This window comes from Salvelinus namaycush, unplaced genomic scaffold, assembly GCF_016432855.1.
Source record: "Salvelinus namaycush isolate Seneca unplaced genomic scaffold, SaNama_1.0 Scaffold328, whole genome shotgun sequence".
Lineage (NCBI taxonomy): Eukaryota > Metazoa > Chordata > Actinopteri > Salmoniformes > Salmonidae > Salvelinus > Salvelinus namaycush.
In genome coordinates this window covers 140,762-167,893 of record NW_024060208.1, presented here as the reverse complement: position 1 = coordinate 167,893, position 27,132 = coordinate 140,762, and the positions used below count along the sequence as shown (strand labels likewise).

General features: G+C 43.4%; 1 protein-coding gene across 1 annotated transcript; it reads left to right on the top strand.

Annotated features, from left to right (window-relative positions):
* The first annotated feature begins 599 nt into the window (after nucleotides 1–599).
* On the top strand, nucleotides 600–26,902 carry LOC120040140 (dual specificity protein phosphatase 7-like). Its single transcript, XM_038985391.1, has 3 exons — nucleotides 600–1,460; nucleotides 6,040–6,471; nucleotides 26,141–26,902. The coding sequence occupies exons 1-3, from the start codon at nucleotides 1,052–1,054 to the stop codon at nucleotides 26,452–26,454; spliced, it is 1,155 nt and encodes a 384-aa protein (XP_038841319.1). The 5' UTR covers nucleotides 600–1,051; the 3' UTR covers nucleotides 26,455–26,902.
* The last annotated feature ends 230 nt before the right edge of the window (nucleotides 26,903–27,132 follow it).

Here is a 27,132-nt window from a genome sequence, read left to right as displayed (position 1 = left end):
GTTAATTTCAGTCAGATTTTATCATCGGGTTTTATCAACCATGAGATATTTTTTTTTTCAATCGAGGGGCGGTCCATTCATAATGAATGTTCTTATCAGGTTGGGAGGGTGAGAGAGAGAGAGGATGGAGGGTGAGACAGAGAGGGGGGCAGATCTGTTAAAGAGGAACCGGCTGCATCTGAGTCTTCTGTAGCCACCGATAGAGCGTTATGCGTTGTCCTTTAGTTTCTAATATCTCTGTATTGAAAAGCATCTATGTGGACGTTTAGAAGGGGTATTGTTATGGTCCAATGGCTTTACTCCTATGAATTGGCATGGCATGTGTCCTATGTGCCAAAAGGTGTCTAGACGCAATTACGCATTTGGAGATTCTAATAGACTAGGTTCCCCCCCTAGGAATCCGACAGGGTTGAATGACCCCTAAGAATCCGACAAGGTTGAATGAATTATCAGTGTATTATTTTAGGCCATTTGTTGCTGTCCAAGTTGGTGAGAGAGATATGATGTCTGAAAGTAAAAACCTTTCCCATGCTGTATGCTACGTCTTTAACTGTTTCCCAGCTCCGCCTTCTACAGTGACATGCCTACTGTCTGCAAGCCCCTTTTAGTTCAGCCTGCTTGTCACAGCGGTTACTGGAAATGAAACATTGGAGGCGGTAGAATAGCAAACATGTTTAAAACATGTGCTATAGCTGCGATTCATCCGGAATCCACATTTTCATCAGATTTATATAATAACGCGATATAGGTCATTTTCATTAAAGGACTGCGTAAAAGACCGCAGTGTTAAATGGACGTCGACCGCATCTGAATGAACCCAGCATAATTTCTAGCCAACGGACTGAAATAACATATCGTTAATGCGTTCAAGCCTGGTGGTGTGTTCATTCCGTCTACCAGCCTTGGCGAGCAGCGGTGCTGCTGCATCGGTGGACGAAAGTGATCAGAGCGGACTCGGTTCTGTCCTTTACCAAAGCAGTAGAAGTTTAGCGCCGTGATTTTGTATTTCCCCCCTCATGTTACTGCAAAGAGTCATCTCCACATTTCCCTAATGAAAATTAATCTTTGGAACGGTTCCCGGGACGTGACAGAGATTATGTCGAGTAAAAGTGTGGAATGGCTTCAAGAAGAACTGGAGTCCGGGCTCGGGGTTAGCTCACTACTGCTGCTGGACTGCCGATCTCACGAGCTTTACGAATCGTCGCACATTGAGTTAGCCATCAACCTGACGATCCCCGGTTTGATGCTGCGGAGACTGAAGAAGGGGAATCTACCGATCCGGTCCATCATCCCCAACAACGAGGATAAGGAGAAATTCGTGAAGCGGTGCAAGACAGACATGGTTCTTCTCTATGACGAGGCCACTACGGACTGGCAGGAGACCGGGGTGGCGAGCTCCGTTCTCGGCTTGTTGTTGCAAAAGCTTCGAGATGAAGGTTGTAAGGCTTTCTACCTGGAAGGTGAGAATTAACTTCTTCGATCTTTTAGATTTAATTATTTTTTTATTTTTTATGTTCTCGTATTATTTTATTTTATGTTTCCTAATACATTTTCAACGTCTAAAGACTAAGGCTACTTGTCAACAACTACAAAAACAAATCGATTTATAGCGCAATTTATATTCTATTCACTACGTGTCCGAGTTTGGAGACTAGCTAGACTACTCGTCTAATGAACCAGTTACACAAATGGACTATGGCGCAAAGTTACATTGTAGCTAATTCAAGGCAGCGGAATACAACTAGGTTTCTGCTCGTTTCCCTCTCGCTACAATGTTACTATCGACTATGGAGTGGCTATTTGCTTCTATTCTGTATCATATTAAAGTTGTAAAATATGTTTTTGTCTCAATGAAAAGTCAGCGGAAGGCAGCCACGGTTCCTATGTGTAAAAAAATATAAAAAAAATACAGGCTTATATTTTCCTCAAGTGCTTCAAGATAATGAAACCAATAATATTTATCTCGATGTTTAATTCCCCTTCACGAAAGCCTATAAATAATAAGCAGTCGTGAAAATAACTTATTCTATTGTCAAATATTCGCGTATTTCCCACACCGTGACAGTAGTAAAAAGCATAGCGTTTCAACCCCATTTTCGATTGTTAATCTAATAGAGTAAATATGTTATATTAAATATTTGAGGGTTTTAACTTTGAAAGAATGTTGGCCAAAACAAATATGTTTTCAATTAATGTTCTAAAATGGCTCCGCCATGTTGTCAAGTGCTTCTTCAGGAAAAGATGTGCATTTCATGAATGAACAGAACAGAAACTATTTCTTCTCTGTGTGCTGTCTAAAACTAGTCTAGGCTATATATAAAAACCTATTATTTATACCACACAATCAACACCATTCTTGCCTTAGGCCTATTCATGTCTTATCTCATGTGTATAGGAAAATAATAGTACTTGAGGAAAATATTCCAAACATGTTTCAGATTCACTTGTCTGATATTCAGGAACCACTTCTACACCGTGGTGCTGAGGCTAGGTTAACACATGTCTCAGCACCAGCGTAACAGATGTGAATGTACTTTGTATAACTCTCTTGCCTAGTTGACTTTAAAGAAAGGACTGTCCAGCCAGCGGCCCCAGTTGACTGGTGTTTATTCTGACGATAGACACAAGGAAGGACATTAGATGTGCAGGACAACAGTATGTTGATGGCTGTAGACTCGGGATTCGTCGCTTGAATGTGTCAATATCAGACTAGATATTTTATAATCAAACATCACAACAATGACCAAAACTGTACAAAATACAATACATGTAAGTACCTGACGATAGACACAAGGAAGTACATTAGCAGGACACCAGTATGTTGATGGCTGTAAGTTCGTGTTTCTTCCGTTAGTATGGAAATAACTGAATTAGTAGAGAGCTAATTTGACAAGTACAATCAGAGCATGCTAGCTAACTCCCTCTTACAGCGATAACATCCAAAAGCACATCCCAGGATGTCCCCCAATATCTAACAGGTACCGTACACATATATACACACCAGGACATGTACACAGTGAACTCTTACACATTGTAAATATGAAAATAGAATATGGTATTTCAGAACGCGACCTTACCGCTTGCATAGAAATATCAGACTGAAGAATTGACGTTCACGAGCTCCCCCTATCTGCAAGCATAACCAATGGCATAACCCCTTATTGATATGTAAATTCAACCAACCAATTGGAATACATAAACATCAAAGACATATTTCTGCAGTAGCGAGTGGACACATAACCAACTCTGCTACAGTAGGCTATAGAGATGAGACCTACAACCTATTCATAATGTTAACGACCCTGGGTTTATAAGCGCGGATGCGAGCATGCTTTTGCGGCACAGTCGATAGCGCGCTGGACTCCGGGTTAGAAGGTCGACGGTTCGAGACCTGCTCCCTGCCTGTTTCATTACAATAATATTACAGAATCATTACAATCCTGACCCATAGGCCATTATTGGCTTATCTTGTCTCTATGAAAATTGTAATAGTTGTGGGAAATATTCCATAGGCCTACATGTTTGAGGCTCACTGTCATCTGTCATTCACAAAAAGTCCACCCATAACACTTTATGTCACTTAGATGTCAACTTACATCAGATCAGCGGTAAGCTACTGTACACATAGCCGCAGGAAAACGTATTTTTTCACAAAAGTAATGCACTAGGCCTTTACTAGTCCTATATTAGCGGATCTTACAGCTGTCTGTAGCACAGGCAACAACAATAACAAAAATGTTCAGCATTTTTATTGAAGGAGTGGAGACATGGGATGTTCAGTATTCACATTAACAAAACATTAGTGTATGAGATGGGTTTATTATTGTGTTATAGGATGTAAATCAAATCAAATGTATTTATATAGCCCTTCTTACATCAGCTGATGTCTCAAAGTGCTGTACAGAAACCCAGCCTAAAACCCCAAACAGCAAGCAATGCAGGTGTAGAAGCACGGTGGCTAGGAAAAACTCCCTAGAAAGGCCAAAACCTAGGAAGAAACGTAGAGAGGAACCAGGCTATGAGGGGTGGCCAGTCCTCTTCTGGCTGTGCCGGGTGGAGATTATAACAGAACATGGCCAAGATGTTCAAATGTTCATAGATGACCAGCAGGGTCAAATAATAATAATCACACTGGTTGTCGAGGGTGCAGCAAGTCAGCACCTCAGGAGTAAATGTCAGTTGGCTTTTCATAGCCGATCATTGAGAGTATCTCTACCGCTCCTGCTGTCTCTAGAGAGTTGAAAACAGCAGGTCTGGGACAGGTAGCACGTCCGGTGGACAGGTCAGGGTTCCATAGCCGCAGGCAGAACAGTTGAAACTGGAACAGCAGCAAGGCCAGGTGGACTGGGAACAGCAAGGAGTCATCATGTAATATGATAACATATCAGTATACATTTATTTTACCAGGTAAAATAGGAAGTAGGCCCATATCCTGTTCCTGTCTGGCACATATACATCGTATATGGTTGTTTGAGTTGGCATAGTGTATTTTTATTTCACCAATTTGAATAGCTTTATGCTATGTACACATACACACACACATTTTTTATTTAACCTTTATTTAACTAGGCAAGTCGGTTAAGAACAACATATTATTTTCAATGACGGCCTAGCAAAAGGCAAAAGGCCTCCTGCGGGGACAGGGACTTGGGATTAAAAAAATACAAATAAATAAAATATAAATATAGGACAAAACATACATCACGACAAGAGAGACAACACAACACTACATAAAGAGAGACCTAAGATAACAACATAGCAGGGCGGCAACACATGACAACAACATGGTAGCAACACAACATGACAACAACATGGTAGCAACACAACATGACAACAACATGGTAGCAACACAACATGACAACAACATGGTAGCAACACAACATGACAACAACACAACATGACAACAACATGGTAGCAACACAACATGACAACAACATGGTAGTAACACAACATGACAACAACATGGTAGCAACACAACATGACAACAACATGGTAGCAGCACAACATGACAACAACATGGTAGTAACACCACATGACAACAACATGGTAGAAACACAACATGACAACAACATGGTAGCAGCACAACATGACAACAACATGGTAGCAACACAACATGACAACAACATGGTAGTAACACCACATGACAACAACATGGTAGAAACACAACATGGTAGCAACACAACATGACAACAACATGGTAGCAACACAACATGACAACAACATGGTAGCAACACAGCATGGTAGCAACACAACATGACAACAACATGATAACAACACAACATGACAACAACATGGTAGCAACACAACATGACAACAACATGATAACACAACATGGTAACAACACAACATGACAACAACATGGTAGCAACACAACATGACAACAACATGGTAGCAACACAACATGACAACAACATGGTAGCAACACAACATGACAACAACATCTCAAATCTCAGTACTGATAGAGAAGATGAAATGAAAAGTTTACACAACCTTTCATCACTCAGAGATGACTTTCACATTGGACAATAAAGTTGTGTACTATGCTCCAAATTTAAATTCTCTGTATTGTACTTTTTGTACAGGTGAAATGACAACATGTTGCACGATCTTTCTCATATTGTGATTCTGACCCATCTCTGTATTGCTATGTTTTCAGGGGTTCTATTTGTTTCTACTATTTTCTATTACACTCTACTGTATTCTATTATACTATATTCTATTAGATTCTACTGTATTCTATTCTACTCTATTCTACTCCACTCTTTTCTATAATACTTGATTCTACTGTATTCTACTGTATTCTATTATTCTCCGTTCTACTCTATTCTGTTCTACTCTATTATATTCTACTCTATTATATTCTACTTTATTCTATTCTACTATATTCTGTTCTATTCTACTATATTCTTCTCTATTCCATTCTTATATTTGGATTCTGATCCATCTATGTATTGTTGTTGTTTCCAGGACAGTAGTTATATTCTATTTTACTCTACTATATTCTATTAAATTCTAATTAGTCTCTGTTGTTGTTTCCAGGTGGCTTCAACAAGTTCCAGACCGAGTACCCTGAGCACTGTGAGACCAACCTGGACTGTTCCTGCCCCAGCAGCTCCCCGCCGGCCTCCGTCCTCGGTCTGGGCGGGCTGAGGATCAGCTCTGACTGTTCTGATGGGGAGTCATCGGACAGGGAACCGGTCAGCGCCACCGAGTCCGAGGGCAGCCCACTTCCCAACAACCAGCCTGCCTTCCCGGTCCAGATCTTACCGTACCTCTACCTGGGCTGTGCCAAAGACTCCACCAACCTAGACGTCCTGGGGAAGTACAACATCAAGTACATCCTCAACGTCACGCCCAACCTGCCCAACATGTTTGAACATGACGGAGACTTCAAGTACAAACAGATCCCCATCTCCGATCACTGGAGCCAAAATCTCTCGCAGTTTTTCCCAGAGGCCATTTCTTTCATTGGTGAGTATAAGCGGTCTCATTTGGATGCTTTTACAGATCAGTTGGGGTTTACAGTCAGTTTACAGATCAGTTGGAGTTTACAGTCAGTTTACAGATCAGTTGGAGTTTACAGTCTTTTACAGATCAGTTGGAGTTTACAGTCAGTTTACAGTCAGTTTACAGATCAATTGGAGTTTACAGTCAGTTTACAGATCAATTGGAGTTTACTGTCTTTTACAGATCATTTGGCGTTTACAGTCTTTCACAGATCAGTTGGAATTCACTGTCTTTTACAAATCAGTTTACTGTCTTATTTAATTGTAAAAAATATTTCACCTTTATTTAACCAGATAGGCCAGTTGAGAACAAGTTCTCATTTACAACTGCGACCTGGCCAAGATATAGCAAAGCACTGCGACACAAACAATACAGAGTTACACATGGAATAAACAAACGTACAGTCAATAACACAATAGAAAAGTCTATATACAGTGTGTGCAAATGAAGTAAGATTAGGGAGGTAAGGCAATAAATAGGCCGTAGTGGCGAAATAATTACAATTCAGCAATTAAACACTGGAGTGATAGGATGTGCAGAAGATAAATGTGCTAGTAGAGATACTGGGGTGCAAAGGAGCAAAAAAATTAATAAATAACAATATGGGGATGAGGTAGTTGGGTTGGCTATTTACAGAAGTGCTATGTACAGGTGCAATGATCGGTAAGCTGCTCTGACAGCTGATGCTTTAAGTTAGTGAGGGAGATATAAGACTCCAGCTTCAGTGATTTTTGCAATTCGTTCCAGACATTGGCATTAGAGAACTGGAAGGAAAAGCGGCCAAAGGAGGAGTTGGCATTTTGGGGATGACCAGTGAGATATACCTGCTGGAGCGCGTGCTACGTGTGGGTGACCAGTGAGCTGAGATAAGGCGGGGCTTTACCTAGCAAAGACTTATAGATGACCTGGAGCCAGTGGGTTTGGCAACGAATATGAAGCGAGGGCCAGCCAACGAGAATCTTTTACAGATCAGTTGGAGTTTACAGTCTTTTACAGATCAGTTGGAGTTTACTGTCTTTTACAGATCAGTTGGAGTTTACAGTCTTTTACAGATCAGTTGGAGTTTACAGTCTTTTACAGATCAGTTGGATTTTACAGTCTTTTACAGATCAGTTGGATTTTACAGTATTTTACAGATCAGTTGGAGTTTACAGTCTTTTACAGATCAGTTGGAGATTACAGTCTTTTACAGATCAGTTGGAGATTACAGTCTTTTACAGATCAGTTGGAGTTTACAGTATTTTACAGATCAGTTGGAGTTTACAGTCTTTTACAGATCAGTTGGAGATTACAGTCTTTTACAGATCAGTTGGAGTTTACAGTCTTTTACAGATCAGTTGGAGTTTACTGTCTTTTACAGATCAGTTGGAGTTTACAGTCTTTTACAGATCAGTTGGAGTTTACTGTCTTTTACAGATCAGATGTGAGTTTACACTATTTTAAAGTCTTGTTTTGGGATGTTCGTTTTTAGTAACATCTCATGAACCCATCTCATATTCGATTCATCAGAGAACCATGGTCGTGTCTAAACTTGACACTTACATGTGACTTCTGCTATCAGAATACAAAAAAAAATCGCGTTGAAAATACTTTTCTAGATGCACAAATGTCACTGTGGTCTGATTGTGTTCAGATCTACCTGACCTCTTCAAGAGGCGTTGTGTGTGGATTACTCCTCAGTCTCCTCAGTCTCCTCAGTCTTTTGCCTCAGTGTTTGCTGGCCTCATAAATGGTATCCAGTTAGATAATATTTATAAAAATATGTTTTGTTTGGCTAGAGTTATGCTAACAACGTTTTCCAATCCCTTTAGTATTGCTTGCTGGCTAGTTAACTACAGTAGTTAGCTGGCTAGTTAACTACAGTAGTTAGCTGGCTAGTTAACTACAGTAGTTAGCTGGCTAGTTAGTTGCAGTAGTTAGCTGGCTAGTTAGTTGCAGTCGTTAGCTGGCTAGTTAACTACAGTAGTTAGCTGGCTAGTTAGTTACAGTAGTTAGCTGGCTAGTTAGTTGGCTAGTTAGTTGCAGTAGTTAGTTAGTCGTTAGCTGGCTAGTTAGTTGCAGTAGTTAGCTGGCTAGTTAGTTACATTAGTTAGCTGGCTAGTTCGTTGCAGTAGTTAGCTGGCTAGTTAGTTACAGTAGTTAGTTGGATAGTTAGTTGCAGTCGTTATCTGGCTAGTTAGCGACAGTAGTTAGCTGGATAGTTAGTTACAGTAGTTAGCTGGCTAGTTAGTTACAGTAGTTAGCTGGCTAGTTAGTTACAGTAGTTAGCTGGCTAGCTAGTCACATCAGTTAGCTGGCTAGCTAGTTACAGTAGTTAGCTGGCTAGTTAGTTACAGTAGTTAGCTGGCTAGTTAGTTGCAGTAGTTAGCTGGCTAGTTAGTTCCAGTAGTTAGCTGGCTAGTTAGCTGGCTAGTTAGCTACTGCCATCAGTTGTGGTGTTATTATCATATTTTGCCTATACCACCGTTTATAGAATAGACACTGGCATTTGAATATAGAGCTGGAAAAGGGAATCAGGAAACACTGTGGACACAGTAGACACATTTAATGTAGGTGTAGACCGTTGCTTTACCCTCCAAGGAACAAAACGTTGCTTCATCCTCCAAGGAACAAAACGTTGCTTTACCCTCCAAGGAACAAAACGTTGCTTTACCCTCCAAGGAACAAAACGTTGCTTTACCCTCCAAGGAACAAAACATTGCTTCATCCTCCAAGGAACAAAACGTTGCTTTACCCTCCAAGGAACAAAACGTTGCTTTACCCTCCAAGGAACAAAACGTTGCTTCACCCTCCAAGGAACAAAACATTGCTTCACCCTCCAAGGAACAAAAGGTTGCTTCACCCTCCAAGGAACAAAACGGTGCTTCACCCTCCAAGGAACAAAACGTTGCTTTACCCTCCAAGGAACAAAACGTTGCTTTACCCTCCAAGGAACAAAACGTTGCTTCACCCTCCAAGGAACAAAACGTTGCTTTACCCTCCAAGGAACAAAAGGTTGCTTTACCCTCCAAGGAACAAAAGGTTGCTTTACCCTCCAAGGAACAAAACGTTGCTTCACCCTCCAAGGAACAAAACGTTGCTTTACCCTCCAAGGAACAAAACGTTGCTTTACCCTCCAAGGAATAAAACGTTGCTTTACCCTCCAAGGAACAAAACGTTGCTTTACCCTCCAAGGAACAAAACGTTGCTTTACCCTCCAAGGAACAAAACGTTGCTTTACCCTCCAAGGAACAAAACGTTGCTTTACCCTCCAAGGAACAAAACGTTGCTTCACCCTCCAAGGAACAAAACGTTGCTTCATCCTCCAAGGAACAAAACGTTGCTTTACCCTCCAAGGAACAAAACATTGCTTCACCCTCCAAGGAACAAAACGTTGCTTCATCCTCCAAGGAACAAAACGTTGCTTCACCCTCCAAGGACCAAAACGTTGCTTTACCCTCCAAGGACCAAAACGTTGCTTTACCCTCCAAGGAACAAAACGTTGCTTCACCCTCCAAGGAACAAAACGTTGCTTCACCCTCCAAGGAACAAAACGTTGCTTTACCCTCCAAGGAACAAAACGTTGCTTTACCCTCCAAGGAACAAAACGTTGCTTTACCCTCCAAGGAACAAAACGTTGCTTTACCCTCCAAGGAACAAAACGTTGCTTCACCCTCCAAGGAACAAAACGTTGCTTTACCCTCCAAGGAAGAAAACGTTGCTTTACCCTCCAAGGAAGAAAACGTTGCTTTACCCTCCAAGGAACAAAACGTTGCTTTACCCTCCAAGGAACAAAACGTTGCTTTACCCTCCAAGGAACAAAACGTTGCTTCACCCTCCAAGGAACAAAACGTTGCTTCATCCTCCAAGGAACAAAACGTTGCTTTACCCTCCAAGGAACAAAACGTTGCTTCACCCTCCAAGGAACAAAACATTGCTTCACCCTCCAAGGAACAAAACGTTGCTTCATCCTCCAAGGAACAAAACGTTGCTTCACCCTCCAAGGACCAAAACGTTGCTTCACCCTCCAAGGAACAAAACGTTACTTCACACTCCAAGGAACAAAACGTTGCTTCACACTCCAAAGAACAATATTCAACTCTTGAGTTGATTTATGTCTTCTGAGCGGTTTGTGGTATTTCCTGCTACACGCCTCATTTCACACCATGAAAGAGTCATGACTTGATCTGAGTCACTTGCGGGATTATATTATTATCAAATCACAGTGGGCCTTTTAATGAACTCATCAAAAGTTGGCCTACAGGTTTCTAGCACACTCATAATACTACAGAAGGGAATCTGTGAATGAAGTAGGCCAGGTCATGTTGAGAAGCATTGTGAAGACTCCGTTTTTAATGATGGATGTTATCCTCCACTGCACCCAGAGGTTAGGGTTGTTTGGTTGAAGCATGGTGAATGAAGTAGGCCAGGTCATCTTGAGAAGCATTGTGAAGACTCTGTTTTTAATGATGGATGTTATCCTCCACTGCACCCAGAGGGTTGGGTGAAGCCAGCTTCTTCGTCTACTGCAACACAGAGATGGCAAAGATCTCTTGCTAATGTTGTCTAAGAGTCCACACATTTATTCCGTTACCTTATTCCGTTACCTTATTCCGTTACCTTATTCCATTACCTTATTCCATTACATTATTCCATTACATTATTCCATTGCCTTATCACATTACCTTATCACATTACCTTATCACATTACCTTATTCCATTACCTTATTCCATTACCTTATTACATTACCTTATTACATTACATTATTCCATTTATGTAATGTGGTTGTCTGACATGGCTGCTAGCCTTCAGTCAGAAGATTAAAACCTCAAGAAGGCTGAATGTACAGAACGTAATCTCATCAAGGCTCCAATCTCATACATTACTTGACAGACATTATTCCCCAAATTAGCCTTATAGTTATGTGAATTACTGGTATTAATCGGTCCCGCTTTAAATGACGTTCATGTTATAAAGCCTCCATAAAGCCTTCATAAGCACTAAGCATGGTTATAAGCATGGTTATAGAACCATATGTCATGGTTTTATAAAGGGTTCATGAATGTGGCAGAACTGTGACATAATCACCAAGGTCAAATGTGACGTAAGCCACTATGTCAAATATGATATAAACATGTGCTTTATAAAGGGTGACCTGTTGTGGTGAAGGATTGGAATACGCTCTAATGTGAAGTCATGTTAGTCACATGACAACGAATCTCATTCCCAGACACTTCCACCCAAATTAAGGTCTGGTGGACCAATGCTTAGGCTTCATGGGGCCTCTCGAGTGGCACAGCGGTCTAAGGCACTGCATCGCATTGCTGGAGGCGTCACTACAGACCCTGGTTCAATCCCAGGCTGTGTCGCAGCCGGCCGCGACCGGGAGACCGATGAGGCGGCGCACAATTGGCCCAGGCGTCGTCCAGGTTATGGGAGGGTTTGGTTGGCCGGGACATCCTTGTCCCATCGCTCTAGCAACTCCTTGTGGCGGGCCGGGCCGTGAACATGCACACTGACACGGTAGCCAGGTGTACGGTGTTTCCTCCAGCACATTGGTGCGGCTGGCTTCCGCGTTAAGCGAAGCAGTGTGTCAAGAAGCAGCGCGGCTTGGCAGGTTCGTGTTTTCGGAGGACGCATGGCTCTCGATCTTGGCCTCTCCCGAGTCCGTACGGGAGTTGCAGCGATGGGACAAGACTGTAACTACCAATTGGATATCACGAAATTGTGGAGAAAAAGTGTGAAAAAAATAAAATAAAAACGTGGCTTTTATGTTAAGGGTTAAAATCACATTTTAAGAAGATACATTTTGGAAATGGTTTAACCATAATTATGACTTTTTAACTGTGTTAATAGTGATGATGACAAATACTTTCCTCAGTGAGGTCACTCCTATAAAATTCTATGGTCACTCCCACTAAGGCCAACTTAGAATGGTTGATGTCCCAGGCTTATACAGTACCAGTCAAAAGTTTGGACACACCTACTCATTCCAGGGTTTTTCTTTATGTTTACTATTGTCTACATTGTAGAATAATAGTGAAGACATCAAAACTATGAAATAACACATATGGAATCATGTAGTAACCAGAAAATATTAAACAAATCTAAATATATTTTATATTTGAGATTCTTCAAAGTAGTCACCCTTTTTCTTAATGACCGCTTTGCAAGCTCTTGGCATTCTCTCAACCAGATTCACCTGGAATACTTTTCCAACCGTTTTTAAGGAGTTCCCACAAATGCTGAGCACTTGGCTGCTTTTCCTTCACTCTGCGGTCCAACTCATCCCAAGCCATCTCAATTGGGTGGAGGCCAGGTCATCTGATGCAGCACTCCATCACTCTCCTTCTTGGGGTCAAATAGCCCGTACACTGCCTGGAGGTGTGCTGGGTCATTGTCCTGTTGAAAAACAATTGATAGTCCCACTAAGTGAAACCAGATGGGATGGCATATCGCTGCATAATGCTATGCTAGCCATGCTGGTTAAGTGTGCCTTGAATTCTAAATAAATCACAGACAGTGTCACCAGCAAAGCACCATCACACCTCCTCCTCCATGCTTCACGGTGGGAACCAGACATGCGGAGATCATCCATCCACCAGCTCTGCGTCTCAGAAAGACACGGCGGTTGGAACCAAAAATCTCCAATTTGGACTCATCAGACCGAAGGACAGATTTCCACCGGTCTAATGTCCATTGCATGTGTTTCTTGGCCCAAGCAAGTCTCTTCTTATTATTGGTGTCCTGTAGTAGTGGTTTCTTTGCAGCAATTTGACCACGAAGGCCTGATTCATGCAGTCTCCTCTGAACAGTTGATGTTGAGATGTGTCTGTTACTTGAACTCTCTGAAGCATTTTTTGGGGCTACAATTTCTGAGGCTGATAAACTCTAATGAACTTATCCTCTGCAGCAGAGGGAACTCTGGGCCTTCCTTTCCTGCACTTTAGAGTATGTGTCACCCTGCAGCACAGCATTGTGGGGGAAGTTGAGGTCAGGTCCAATATTGACTATGCACCCAAGATGGAAAGAGGTTGTGCAATCCTACTTCTGGTTGGTTCCGCGAGTTGAATTCAATATCCTGGCATTGCTCTACCAAGATGAATGACAGGGTTATAAATGAGGCCTTTACTAAGCGATGCTTATGTCACCCTTTTATAAAGCACAGGTTTGTCACAGTAAGTTATATCACACGGTTATTCCACATTTATGAAACCTTTATAAAGCATGACATACGTTTGTGGATGATTTGTAACACATTTATGTGGTGTTTATGAAGGCTTTATGAAGGCTTTATGAAGGCTTTATGAAGCTGCGTGACCTTTATGGATCTCCTTGTTATTTGTCGGGGTCCATATCTCTTCATTAAGAACAACTGGGTTAAAACAACAATCACTTCTATTGTGAACTTGTATAACACTCAACGTGAAATAAATGAAGTCACAGTGAAACTCAACGTGAAATAAATGAAGTCACAGTGACATATAGCAGGAGAGAAATGAAGTCACAGTGACATGTAGCAGGAGAGAAATGAAGTCACAGTGACATGTAGCAGGAGAGAAATTAAGTCACAGTGACATGTAGCAGGAGAGAAATGAAGTCACAGTGACATGTAGCAGGAGAGAAATGAAGTCACAGTGACATGTAGCAGGAGAGAAATGAAGTCACAGTGACATGTAGCAGGAGAGAAATGAAGTCACAGTGACATGTAGCAGGAGAGAAATGAAGTCACAGTGACATGTAGCAGGAGAGAAATGAAGTCACAGTGACATGTAGCAGGAGAGAAATGAAGTCACAGTGACATGTAGCAGGAGAGAAATGAAGTCACAGTGACATATAGCAGGAGAGAAATTAAGTCACAGTGACATGTAGCAGGAGAGAAATTAAGTCACAGTGACATGTAGCAGGAGAGAAATGAAGTCACAGTGACATGTAGCAGGAGAGAAATGAAGTCACAGTGACATATAGCAGGAGAGAAATGAAGTCACAGTGACATGTAGCAGGAGAGAAATGAAGTCACAGTGACATGTAGCAGGAGAGAAATGAAGTCACAGTGACATGTAGCAGGAGAGAAATGAAGTCACAGTGACATATAGCAGGAGAGAAATTAAGTCACAGTGACATGTAGCAGGAGAGAAATGAAGTCACAGTGACATGTAGCAGGAGAGAAATGAAGTCACAGTGACATGTAGCAGGAGAGAAATGAAGTCACAGTGACATATAGCAGGAGAGAAATGAAGTCACAGTGACATATAGCAGGAGAGAAATGAAGTCACAGTGACATGTAGCAGGAGAGAAATGAAGTCACAGTGACATGTAGCAGGAGAGAAATGAAGTCACAGTGACATATAGCAGGAGAGAAATGAAGTCACAGTGACATGTAGCAGGAGAGAAATGAAGTCACAGTGACATGTAGCAGGAGAGAAATGAAGTCACAGTGACATGTAGCAGGAGAGAAATGAAGTCACAGTGACATGTAGCAGGAGAGAAATGAAGTCACAGTGACATGTAGCAGGAGAGAAATGAAGTCACAGTGACATGTAGCAGGAGAGAAATGAAGTCACAGTGACATGTAGCAGGAGAGAAATGAAGTCACAGTGACATGTAGCAGGAGAGAAATGAAGTCACAGTGACATGTAGCAGGAGAGAAATGAAGTCACAGTGACATGTAGCAGGAGAGAAATGAAGTCACAGTGACATGTAGCAGGAGAGAAATGAAGTCACAGTGACATATAGCAGGAGAGAAATGAAGTCACAGTGACATGTAGCAGGAGAGAAATGAAGTCACAGTGACATGTAGCAGGAGAGAAATGAAGTCACAGTGACATGTAGCAGGAGAGAAATGAAGTCACAGTGACATGTAGCAGGAGAGAAATGAAGTCACAGTGACATGTAGCAGGAGAGAAATTAAGTCACAGTGACATGTAGCAGGAGAGAAATTAAGTCACAGTGACATGTAGCAGGAGAGAAATGAAGTCACAGTGACATGTAGCAGGAGAGAAATGAAGTCACAGTGACATGTAGCAGGAGAGAAATGAAGTCACAGTGACATGTAGCAGGAGAGAAATGAAGTCACAGTGACATGTAGCAGGAGAGAAATGAAGTCACAGTGACATATAGCAGGAGAGAAATGAAGTCACAGTGACATATAGCAGGAGAGAAATGAAGTCACAGTGACATGTAGCAGGAGAGAAATGAAGTCACAGTGACATGTAGCAGGAGAGAAATGAAGTCACAGTGACATATAGCAGGAGAGAAATGAAGTCACAGTGACATGTAGCAGGAGAGAAATGAAGTCACAGTGACATGTAGCAGGAGAGAAATGAAGTCACAGTGACATGTAGCAGGAGAGAAAAGCCTTTGGAAGCCTACACCATATCCAAGACAGGTTTATTAATATCCTCCTTCCCCATTCATGGTCACACCTGGGATGTGTCCCAAATTGTATCCTATTACCTATGGGGCTCTGGTCTAAAGTAGTGCACTATATAGGGAATAGGGTCTACAGTAGTGCACTATATAGGGAATAGGGTGCTGTTTGAGATGCCTGTATTAGCACTATTTTCAGAGAGTTTCTCTTCACTTACTCAGAGGCACAACACAATGTCTACCAATATAGACTCGTTTTCACCTCGTATTCGCAGTATCAATAGAAAACCCAAGAAGATTTTCTTGACTGTTGAGAATCCCACTACACAGTGTAGGACTACTGGTTAGTCACGACAGTTGAGTCACGACTATACACAAGGGATAATAACAGAGAGCTTTGCTTGGAGTTGTTATGTGCAATTTCATAGTACATTTCAGCATTTCAGATCAGACTATTTCAGTATTTAACATCGGGTGATTTGTTGTTAGTGTCAGTATTTGAGATTAGACTTTCAGTATTACAGATCAGACTATTTGACGATAGTTTCTGTATTTCAGACCAGACGATTTGACTTTAGTTTCAGTATTTCAGTAATCAGTCTACTAGACGTACCTCCTCCCATCCCCAAGGAATATCCAGGGTTTTCCCCTCTTCAGCTTCATGGGAATGTGGAGTTGTTTGGCTCTGGAATGTCCGATGCCTTGTTTGTTTTGAAAGTGACATATTTAAGAAATACACTATGACGTGAAAGGATCGAGTCAGAGTCAGGAAGTGTTTAAGGGTCTTGGTCGATACACTATGACGTGAAAGGATCGAGTCAGGAAGTGTTTAAGGGTCTTGGTCGATACACTATGACGTGAAAGGATCGAGTCAGAGTCAGGAAGTGTTTAAGGGTCTTGGTCGGTACACTATGACGTGAAAGGATCGAGTCAGGAAGTGTTTAATGGTCTTGGTCGGTACACTATGACGTGAAAGGATCGAGTCAGGAAGTGTTTAATGGTCTTGGTCGGTACACTATGACGTGAAAGGATCGAGTCAGAGTCAGGAAGTGTTTAAGGGTCTTGGTCGGTACACTATGACGTGAAAGGATCGAGTCAGGAAGTGTTTAAGGGTCTTGGTCGGTACACTATGACGTGAAAGGATCGAGTCAGGAAGTATTTAAGGGTCTTGGTCGGTACACTATGACGTGAAAGGATCGAGTCAGGAAGTGTTTAATGGTCTTGGTCGGTACACTATGACGTGAAAGGGTCGAGTCAGAGTCAGGAAGTATTTAAGGGTCTTGGTCGATACACTATGACGTGAAAGGATCGAGTCAGGAAGTGTTTAAGGGTCTTGGTCGGTACACTATGACGTGAAAGGATCGAGTCAGGAAGTATTTAAGGGTCTTGGTCGGTACACTATGACGTGAAAGGATCGAGTCAGGAAGTATTTACGGGTCTTGGTCGGTACACTATGACGTGAAAGGATCGAGTCAGGAAGTATTTAAGGGTCTTGGTCGATACACTATGACGTGAAAGGATCGAGTCAGAGTCAGGAAGTATTTAAGGGTCTTGGTCGATACACTATGACGTGAAAGGATCGAGTCAGGAAGTGTTTAATGGTCTTGGTCGGTACACTATGACGTGAAAGGATCGAGTCAGAGTCAGGAAGTATTTAAGGGTCTTGGTCGATACACTATGACGTGAAAGGATCGAGTCAGAGTCAGGAAGTATTTAAGGGTCTTGGTCGATACACTATGACGTGAAAGGATCGAGTCAGAGTCAGGAAGTGTTTAAGGGTCTTGGTCGGTACACTATGACGTGAAAGGATCGAGTCAGAGTCAGGAAGTATTTAAGGGTCTTGGTCGATACACTATGACGTGAAAGGATCGAGTCAGGAAGTGTTTAATGGTCTTGGTCGGTACACTATGACGTGAAAGGATCGAGTCAGGAAGTATTTAAGGGTCTTGGTCGGTACACTATGACGTGAAAGGATCGAGTCAGAGTCAGGAAGTGTTTAAGGGTCTTGGTCGATACACTATGACGTGAAAGGATCGAGTCAGGAAGTGTTTAAGGGTCTTGGTCGGTACACTATGACGTGAAAGGGTCGAGTCAGAGTCAGGAAGTGTTTAAGGGTCTTGGTCGGTACACTATGACGTGAAAGGATCGAGTCAGGAAGTGTTTAATGGTCTTGGTCGATACACTATGACGTGAAAGGATCGAGTCAGGAAGTGTTTAAGGGTCTTGGTCGATACACTATGACGTGAAAGGATCGAGTCAGAGTCAGGAAGTATTTAAGGGTCTTGGTCGGTACACTATGACGTGAAAGGATCGAGTCAGGAAGTGTTTAATGTTCTTGGTCGATACACTATGACGTGAAAGGATCGAGTCAGAGTCAGGAAGTATTTAAGGGTCTTGGTCGGTACACTATGACGTGAAAGGATCGAGTCAGAGTCAGGAAGTGTTTAAGGGTCTTGGTCGGTACACTATGACGTGAAAGGATCGAGTCAGGAAGTATTTACGGGTCTTGGTCGATACACTTTGACGTGAAAGGATCGAGTCAGGAAGTGTTTAAGGGTCTTGGTCGGTACACTATGACGTGAAAGGATCGAGTCAGGAAGTGTTTAAGGGTCTTGGTCGGTACACTATGACGTGAAAGGATCGAGTCAGGAAGTGTTTAAGGGTCTTGGTCGGTACACTATGACGTGAAAGGATCGAGTCAGGAAGTGTTTAAGGGTCTTGGTCGATACACTATGACGTGAAAGGATCGAGTCAGAGTCAGGAAGTGTTTAAGGGTCTTGGTCGATACACTATGACGTGAAAGGATCGAGTCAGGAAGTATTTACGGGTCTTGGTCGATACACTTTGACGTGAAAGGATCGAGTCAGGAAGTGTTTAAGGGTCTTGGTCGGTACACTATGACGTGAAAGGATCGAGTCAGGAAGTGTTTAAGGGTCTTGGTCGGTACACTATGACGTGAAAGGATCGAGTCAGGAAGTGTTTAAGGGTCTTGGTCGGTACACTATGACGTGAAAGGATCGAGTCAGGAAGTGTTTAAGGGTCTTGGTCGATACACTATGACGTGAAAGGATCGAGTCAGGAAGTATTTACGGGTCTTGGTCGATCTCCAGAATGGTGGTAGCAGGGTTTGCTCCTCAACTTTTAGGGAAATACACTACATGACCAAAAGTATGTGGACACCTGCTCATCCAACAGCTCATTCCAAAATCGTGGGCATTAATATGGAGCTGGTCCCCTCCTTTGCTGCTATAACAGCCTCCACTCTTCTGGGAAGGTTTTCCACTAGATGTTGGAACATTGCTGCTGTAACAGCCTCCACTCTTCTCGGAAGGCTTTCCACTAGATGTTGGAACATTGCTGCTATAACAGCCCCCACTCTTCTGGGAAGGCTTTCCACTAGATGTTGGAACATTGCTGCTATAACTGCCTCCACTCTTCTGGGAAGGCTTTCCACTAGATGTTGGAACATTGCTGCTATAACAGCCTCCACTCTTCTGGGAAGGCTTTCCACTAGATGTTGGAACATTGCTGCTGTAACAGCCTCCACTCTTCTGGGAAGGCTTTCCGCTAGATGTTGGAACATTGCTGCTATAACAGCCTCCACTCTTCTGGGAAGGCTTTCCACTAGATGTTGGAACATTGCTGCTGTAACAGCCTCCACTCTTCTGGGAAGGCTTTCCACTAGATGTTGGAACATTGCTGCTATAACAGCCTCCACTCTTCTGGGAAGGCTTTCCACTAGATGTTGGAACATTGCTGCTATAACAGCCTCCACTCTTCTGGGAAGGCTTTCCACTAGATGTTGGAACATTGCTGCTGTAACAGCCTCCACTCTTCTGGGAAGGCTTTCCACTAGATGTTGGAACATTGCTGCTATAACTGCCTCCACTCTTCTGGGAAGGCTTTCCACTAGATGTTGGAACATTGCTGCTATAACAGCCTCCACTCTTCTGGGAAGGCTTTCCACTAGATGTTGGAACATTGCTGCTGTAACAGCCTCCACTCTTCTGGGAAGGCTTTCCACTAGATGTTGGAAAATTGCTGCTATAACAGCCTCCACTCTTCTGGGAAGGCTTTCCACTAGATGTTGGAACATTGCTGCTGTAACAGCCTCCACTCTTCTGGGAAGGCTTTCCACTAGATGTTGGAACATTGCTGCTGTAACAGCCTCCACTTTTCTGGGAAGGCTTTCCACTAGATGTTGGAACATTGCTGCTGTAACAGCCTCCACTCTGCTGGGAAGGCTTTCCACTAGATGTTGGAACATTGCTGCTATAACAGCCTCCACTCTTCTGGGAAGGCTTTCCACTAGATGTTGGAACATTGCTGCTGTAACAGCCTCCACTCTTCTGGGAAGGCTTTCCACTAGATGTTGGAACATTGCTGCTGTAACAGCCTCCACTCTGCTGGGAAGGCTTTCCACTAGATGTTGGAACTTTGCTGCATTAACAGCCTCCACTCTTCTGGGAAGGCTTTCCACTAGATGTTGGAACATTGCTGCTATAACAGCCTCCACTCTTCTGGGAAGGCTTTCCACTAGATGTTGGAACATTGCTGCTGTAACAGCCTCCACTCTTCTGGGAAGGCTTTCCACTAGATGTTTGAACATTGCTGCTGTAACAGCCTCCACTCTGCTGGGAAGGCTTTCCACTAGATGTTGGAACATTGCTGCTATAACAGCCTCCACTCTTCTGGGAAGGCTTTCCACTAGATGTTGGAACATTGCTGCTGTAACAGCCTCCACTCTGCTGGGAAGGCTTTCCACTAGATGTTGGAACATTGCTGCCATAACAGCCTCCACTCTTCTGGGAAGGCTTTCCACTAGATGTTGGAACATTGCTGCTGTAACAGCCTCCACTCTTCTGGGAAGGCTTTCCACTAGATGTTGGAACATTGCTGCTGTAACAGCCTCCACTCTGCTGGGAAGGCTTTCCACTAGATGTTGGAACTTTGCTGCATTAACAGCCTCCACTCTTCTGGGAAGGCTTTCCACTAGATGTTGGAACATTGCTGCTATAACAGCCTCCACTCTTCTGGGAAGGCTTTCCACTAGATGTTGGAACATTGCTGCTGTAACAGCCTCCACTCTGCTGGGAAGGCTTTCCACTAGATGTTGGAACATTGCTGCTATAACAGCCTCCACTCTTCTGGGAAGGCTTTCCACTAGATGTTGGAACATTGCTGCTGTAACAGCCTCCACTCTTCTGGGAAGGCTTTCCACTAGATGTTGGAACATTGCTGCTGTAACAGCCTCCACTCTGCTGGGAAGGCTTTCCACTAGATGTTGGAACATTGCTGCTATAACAGCCTCCACTCTTCTGGGAAGGCTTTCCACTAGATGTTGGAACATTGCTGCTGTAACAGCCTCCACTCTTCTGGGAAGGCTTTCCACTAGATGTTGGAACATTGCTGCTATAACAGCCTCCACTCTTCTGGGAAGGCTTTCCACTAGATGTTGGAACATTGCTGCGGGGACTTGCTTCCATTCAGCCATAAGAGCATTAGTGAGGTCGGGCACTGATGTTGGGCGATTAGGTCTGGCTCGCAGTCGGAGTTCCAATTCATCCCAAAGTCGTTTGATGGGGGTTGAGGTCAGGGCTATGTGCTGGCCAGTCAAGTTTTTCCACACCGATCTCGACAAACCATTTCTGTATGGACCTCGCTTTGTGCACAGGGGCGTTGTCATGCTGAATCAGGAAAGGGCCTTCCCCAAACTTAATTTCAACATTAGCCACTAAGGTGGAAGCAAATGATCGTCTAGAATGTCATTGTATGCTGTAGCATTAAGATTTCCCTTCACTGGAACTAAGGGGCCTGAACCATGAAAAACGGCCCCAGACCATTATTCCTCCTCCACCAAACTTTACAGTTGACACTGTGCATTGGGGCAGGTAGCGTTCTCCTGGCATCTGCCAAACCCAGATTCGTCCGTCGGACTGCCAGATGGTGAAGCGTGATTCATCACGCCAGAGATGGCATTTCCACTGCTCCAAACTTTCAAACGAAAGGAAACTTCTTGGCAGGGGAAAAAAAATACATTTGAATAAATGTTGGTTTTGACACTCTTATGTAGGTGTCATAACCAGCTATAAAATAACGCAATATATACTGAACAAAATATAAACGCGACATGTAAAGTGTTGGTCCCGTGTTTCATGAGCTGAAATAAAAGATCCTCTATATGTTCCATATGCACAAAAAGCTTATTTCTCTCAAATTTAGTGCATCTATGTTTACATCCCTGTTAGTGAGCATTTCTCATTTGCCAAGATAATCCATCCACCTGACAGGTGTGGCATATCAAGAAGCTGATTAAACAGCATCATCATTACACAGGTGCACCTTGTGCTGGGGACAATAAAAGGCCTCTCTAAAATGTTCAGTTTTGTCACACAACACAATGCCACAGATGTCTCAAATTTTTGAGGGAGTGTGCAATTGGCATGCTGACTGCAGGAATGTCCACCAGAGCTGTTGCCAGAGATGTTTATGTTAATTTCTCTACCATAAGCCACCTCAATGGAGTTTTAGAGAATTTGGTAGTAAGTCCAACCGGCCTCACAACCGCAGACCACGTGTAACCACACCAGCCCAGGACCTCCACATCTGGCTTCTTCACCTGCGGGGTCGTCTGAGACCAGCCACCTGGACAGCTGATAAAACTGAGTATTTATGTCTGTATTAAAGCCCTTTTGTGGGGAAAAACTCATTCTGATTGGCTGATCCTGGCTCCCCCAGTGGGTGGCCCTATGCCCTCCGAGGCCCACTCTTGGCTGCGCCCCTGCCCAGTCATGTGAAATCCATTGATTAGGACCTAATGAATTTAATTCAATTGACTGGTTTCCTTATATGAACTGTAACTCAGTAACATCTTTGAAATTGTTGCATGTTGCGTTTATATTTTTGTTCAGTATACAGTGGGGCAAAAAAGTATTTAGTCAGCCACCAATTGTGCAAGTTCTCCCACTTAAAAAGATGAGAGAGGCCTGTAATTTTCATCATAGGTACACTTCAACTATGACAGACAAAATGAGAAAAAAAAATCCAGAAAATCACATTGTAGGATTTTTAATGAATTTATTTGCAAATTATGGTGGAAAATAAGTATTTGGTCACCTACAAACAAGCAAGATTTCTGGCTCTCACAGACCTGTAACTTCTTCTTTAAGAGGCTCCTCTGTCCTCCACTCGTTACCTGTATTAATGGCACATGTTTGAACTTGTTATCAGTATAAAAGACACCTGTCCACAACCTCAAACAGTCACACTCCAAACTCCACTATGGCCAAGACCAAAGAGCTGTCAAAGGACACCAGAAACAAAATTGTAGACCTGCACCAGGCTGGGAAGACTGAATCTGCAATAGGTAAGCAGCTTGGTTTGAAGAAATCAACTGTGGGAGCAATTATTAGGAAATGGAAGACATACAAGACCACTGATAATCTCCCTCGATCTGGGGCTCCACGCAAGATCTCACCCCGTGGGGTCAAAATGATCACAAGAACGGTGAGCAAAAATCCCAGAACCACACGGGGGGACCTAGTGAATGACCTGCAGAGAGCTGGGACCAAAGTAACAAAGCCTACCATCAGTAACACACTACGCCGCCAGGGACTCAAATCCTGCAGTGCCAGACGTGTCCCCCTGCTTAAGCCAGTACATGTCCAGGCCCGTCTGAAGTTTGCTAGAGAGCATTTGGATGATCCAGAAGAAGATTGGGAGAATGTCATATGGTCAGATGAAACCAAAATATAACTTTTTTGGTAAAAACTCAACTCGTCGTGTTTGGAGGACAAAGAATGCTGAGTTGCATCCAAAGAACACCATACCTACTGTGAAGCATGGGGGTAGAAACATCATTCTTTGGGGCTGTTTTTCTGCAAAGGGATCAGGACGACTGATCCGTGTAAAGGAAAGAATGAATGGGGCCATGTATCATGAGATTTTGAGTGAAAACCTCCTTCCATCAGCAAGGGCATTGAAGATGAAACGTCGCTGGGTCTTTCAGCATGACAATGATCCCAAACACACCGCCCGGGCAACGAAGGAGTGGCTTCGTAAGAAGCATTTCAAGGTCCTGGAGTGGCCTAGCCAGTCTCCAGATCTCAACCCCATAGAAAATCTTTGGAGGGAGTTGAAAGTCCGTGTTGCCCAGCAACAGCCCCAAAACATCACTGCTCTAGAGGAGATCTGCATGGAGGAATGGGCCAAAATACCAGCAACAGTGTGTGAAAACCTTGTGAAGACTTACAGAAAACGTTTGACCTCTGTCATTGCCAACAAAGGGTATATAACAAAGTATTGAGATAAACTTTTGTTATTGACCAAATACTTATTTTCCACCATAATTTGCAAATAAATTCATTAAAAATCCTACAATGTGATTTTCTGGATTTTTTTTTCTCATTTTGTCTGTCATAGTTGAAGTGTACCTAATTACAGGCCTCTCTCATCTTTTTAAGTAGGAGAACTTGCACAATTGGTGGCTGACTAAATACTTTTTTGCCCCACTGTATGTCACAACAAGTGTAAATATATGGGTCATGACAGTGTTATGTCAGCTGCTATGACATACAGTATTATGAAAAGGTTATGACTGTGTCATAACGTGTTATGATGCTCGGTGTCAAGTAAAGTGTTACCGTGTTCCCTCATTATAAACTCCAGAGAGGTGGAGTTGGTGTAGCTGTTCCCTCATTATAAACTCCAGAGAGGTGGAGTTGGTGGAGCTGTTCCCTCATTATAAACTCCAGAGAGGTGGAGTTGGTGGAGCTGTTCCCTCATTATAAACTCCAGAGAGGTGGAGTTGGTGGAGCTGTTCCCTCATTATAAACTCCAGAGAGGTGGAGTTGGTGGAGCTTTTCCCTCATTATAAACTCCAGAGAGGTGGAGTTGGTGTAGCTGTTCTCTCATTATAAACTCCAGAGAGGTGGAGTTGGTGGAGCTGTTCCCTCATTATAAACTCCAGAGAGGTGGAGTTGGTGTAGCTGTTCCCTCATTATAAACTCCAGAGAGGTGGAGTTGGTGTAGCTGTTCCCTCATTATAAACTCCAGAGAGGTGGAGTTGGTGGAGCTGTTCCCTCATTATAAACTCCAGAGAGGTGGAGTTGGTGGAGCTGTTCCCTCATTATAAACTCCAGAGAGGTGGAGTTGGTGGAGCTGTTCCCTCATTATAAACTCCAGAGAGGTGGAGTTGGTGTAGCTGTTCCCTCATTATAAACTCCAGAGAGGTGGAGTTGGTGGAGCTGTTCCCTCATTATAAACTCCAGAGAGGTGGAGTTGGTGGAGCTGTTCCCTCATTATAAACTCCAGAGAGGTGGAGTTGGTGTAGCTGTTCCCTCATTATAAACTCCAGAGAGGTGGAGTTGGTGTAGCTGTTCCCTCATTATAAACTCCAGAGAGGTGGAGTTGGTGGAACTGTTCCCTCATTATAAACTCCAGAGAGGTGGAGTTGGTGGAGCTGTTCCCTCATTATAAACTCCAGAGAGGTGGAGTTGGTGTAGCTGTTCCCTCATTATTAACTCCAGAGACCAGAGAGATGGAGTTGGTGGAGCTGTTCCCTCATTATAAACTCCAGAGAGGTGGAGTTGGTGGAGCTGTTCCCTCATTATAAACTTCAGAGACCAGAGAGGTGGAGTTGGTGGAGCTGTTCCCTCATTATAAACTCCAGAGAGGTGGAGTTGGTGTAGCTGTTCCCTCATTATAAACTCCAGAGAAGTGGAGTTGGTGTAGCTGTTCCCTCATTATAAACTCCAGAGAGGTGGAGTTGGTGGAACTGTTCCCTCATTATAAACTCCAGAGAGGTGGAGTTGGTGTAGCTGTTCCCTCATTATAAACTCCAGAGAGGTGGAGTTGGTGGAGCTGTTCCCTCATTATAAACTCCAGAGAGGTGGAGTTGGTGTAGCTGTTCCCTCATTATAAACTCCAGAGAGGTGGAGTTGGTGTAGCTGTTCCCTCATTATAAACTCCAGAGAGGTGGAGTTGGTGGAGCTTTTCCCTCATTATAAACTCCTGAAACCAGAGAGGTGGAGTTGGTGGAGCTGTTCCCTCATTATAAACTCCAGAGAGGTGGAGTTGGTGGAGCTGTTCCCTCATTATAAACTCCAGAGAGGTGGAGTTGATGTAGCTGTTCCCTCATTATAAACTCCAGAGAGGTGGAGTTGATGTAGCTGTTCCCTCATTATAAACTCCAGAGACCAGAGAGGTGGAGTTGGTGTAGCTGTAAATTGTGTTGCGTCTCAAACACATAAAACTAATCTTTATCTCTTATCTTTCCTCCTCCAGACGAAGCTCGTTCCAAAAAGTGTGGTATCCTGGTGCACTGCCTGGCAGGGATCAGTCGCTCGGTAACGGTAACCGTGGCCTACCTGATGCAGAAGCTCAACCTGTCGCTCAACGACGCCTACGACTTTGTGAAACAGAAGAAGTCCAACATCTCGCCCAACTTTAACTTCATGGGTCAGCTCTTGGACTTTGAGAGAACATTGGGGCTCAATAGCCCGTGTGACAACCGTTCCTCCTCCACCAATGACCAACTGTTTTTCACCACGCCAACCAATCACAACGTGTTCCAGCTCGACACGCTGGGATCTACATGAAGGGGTGGTGATGGGGGCGGGACTTGAGCGGCTATCTTGGATGTGAATGTTTTTCTCTTCTCTTCAGAGATTGGCTGGCTGGCTGGCTGGCTTTGACAGTGTATAGCCTGGGATGGTGGACTGACGGTGCGTGGACAGGGACTGACGGTGCATGAACAAGGACAGATCAGAGGCCAAATGGAAGTCTGCTTGGCTTGTAGAGCTCTGTTGGTCTCTCAGAGGGTAGACAGGAAGAGGAAGAAGCCCTGTCTCCTCTCCTCAGTGGTTTGGGAAGCTTGTCGTCTTGCCTTTGGAACAGCCTGTTTTTTTTTGTCTAAGGAAAGAAGAAGTACTAGGAGTAGACTGAGACATAGAACAGAACAGAGAAGAACAGAACAGAGAAGAACAGAACAGAGAAGAACAGAACAGAGAAGAACAGAGAAGAACAGAGAAGAACAGAACAGAGAAGAACAGAGAAGAACAGAGAAGAACAGAGAAGAACAGAACAGAAAAGAACAGAACAGAGAAGAACAGAACAGAGAAGAACAGAACAGAGAAGAACAGAACAGAGAAGAACAGAACAGAGAAGAACAGAACAGAGAAGAACAGAACAGAGAAGAGCAGAACAGAGAAGAGCAGAACAGAGAAGAGCAGAACAGAGAAGAACAGAACAGAGAAGAACAGAACAGAGAAGAACAG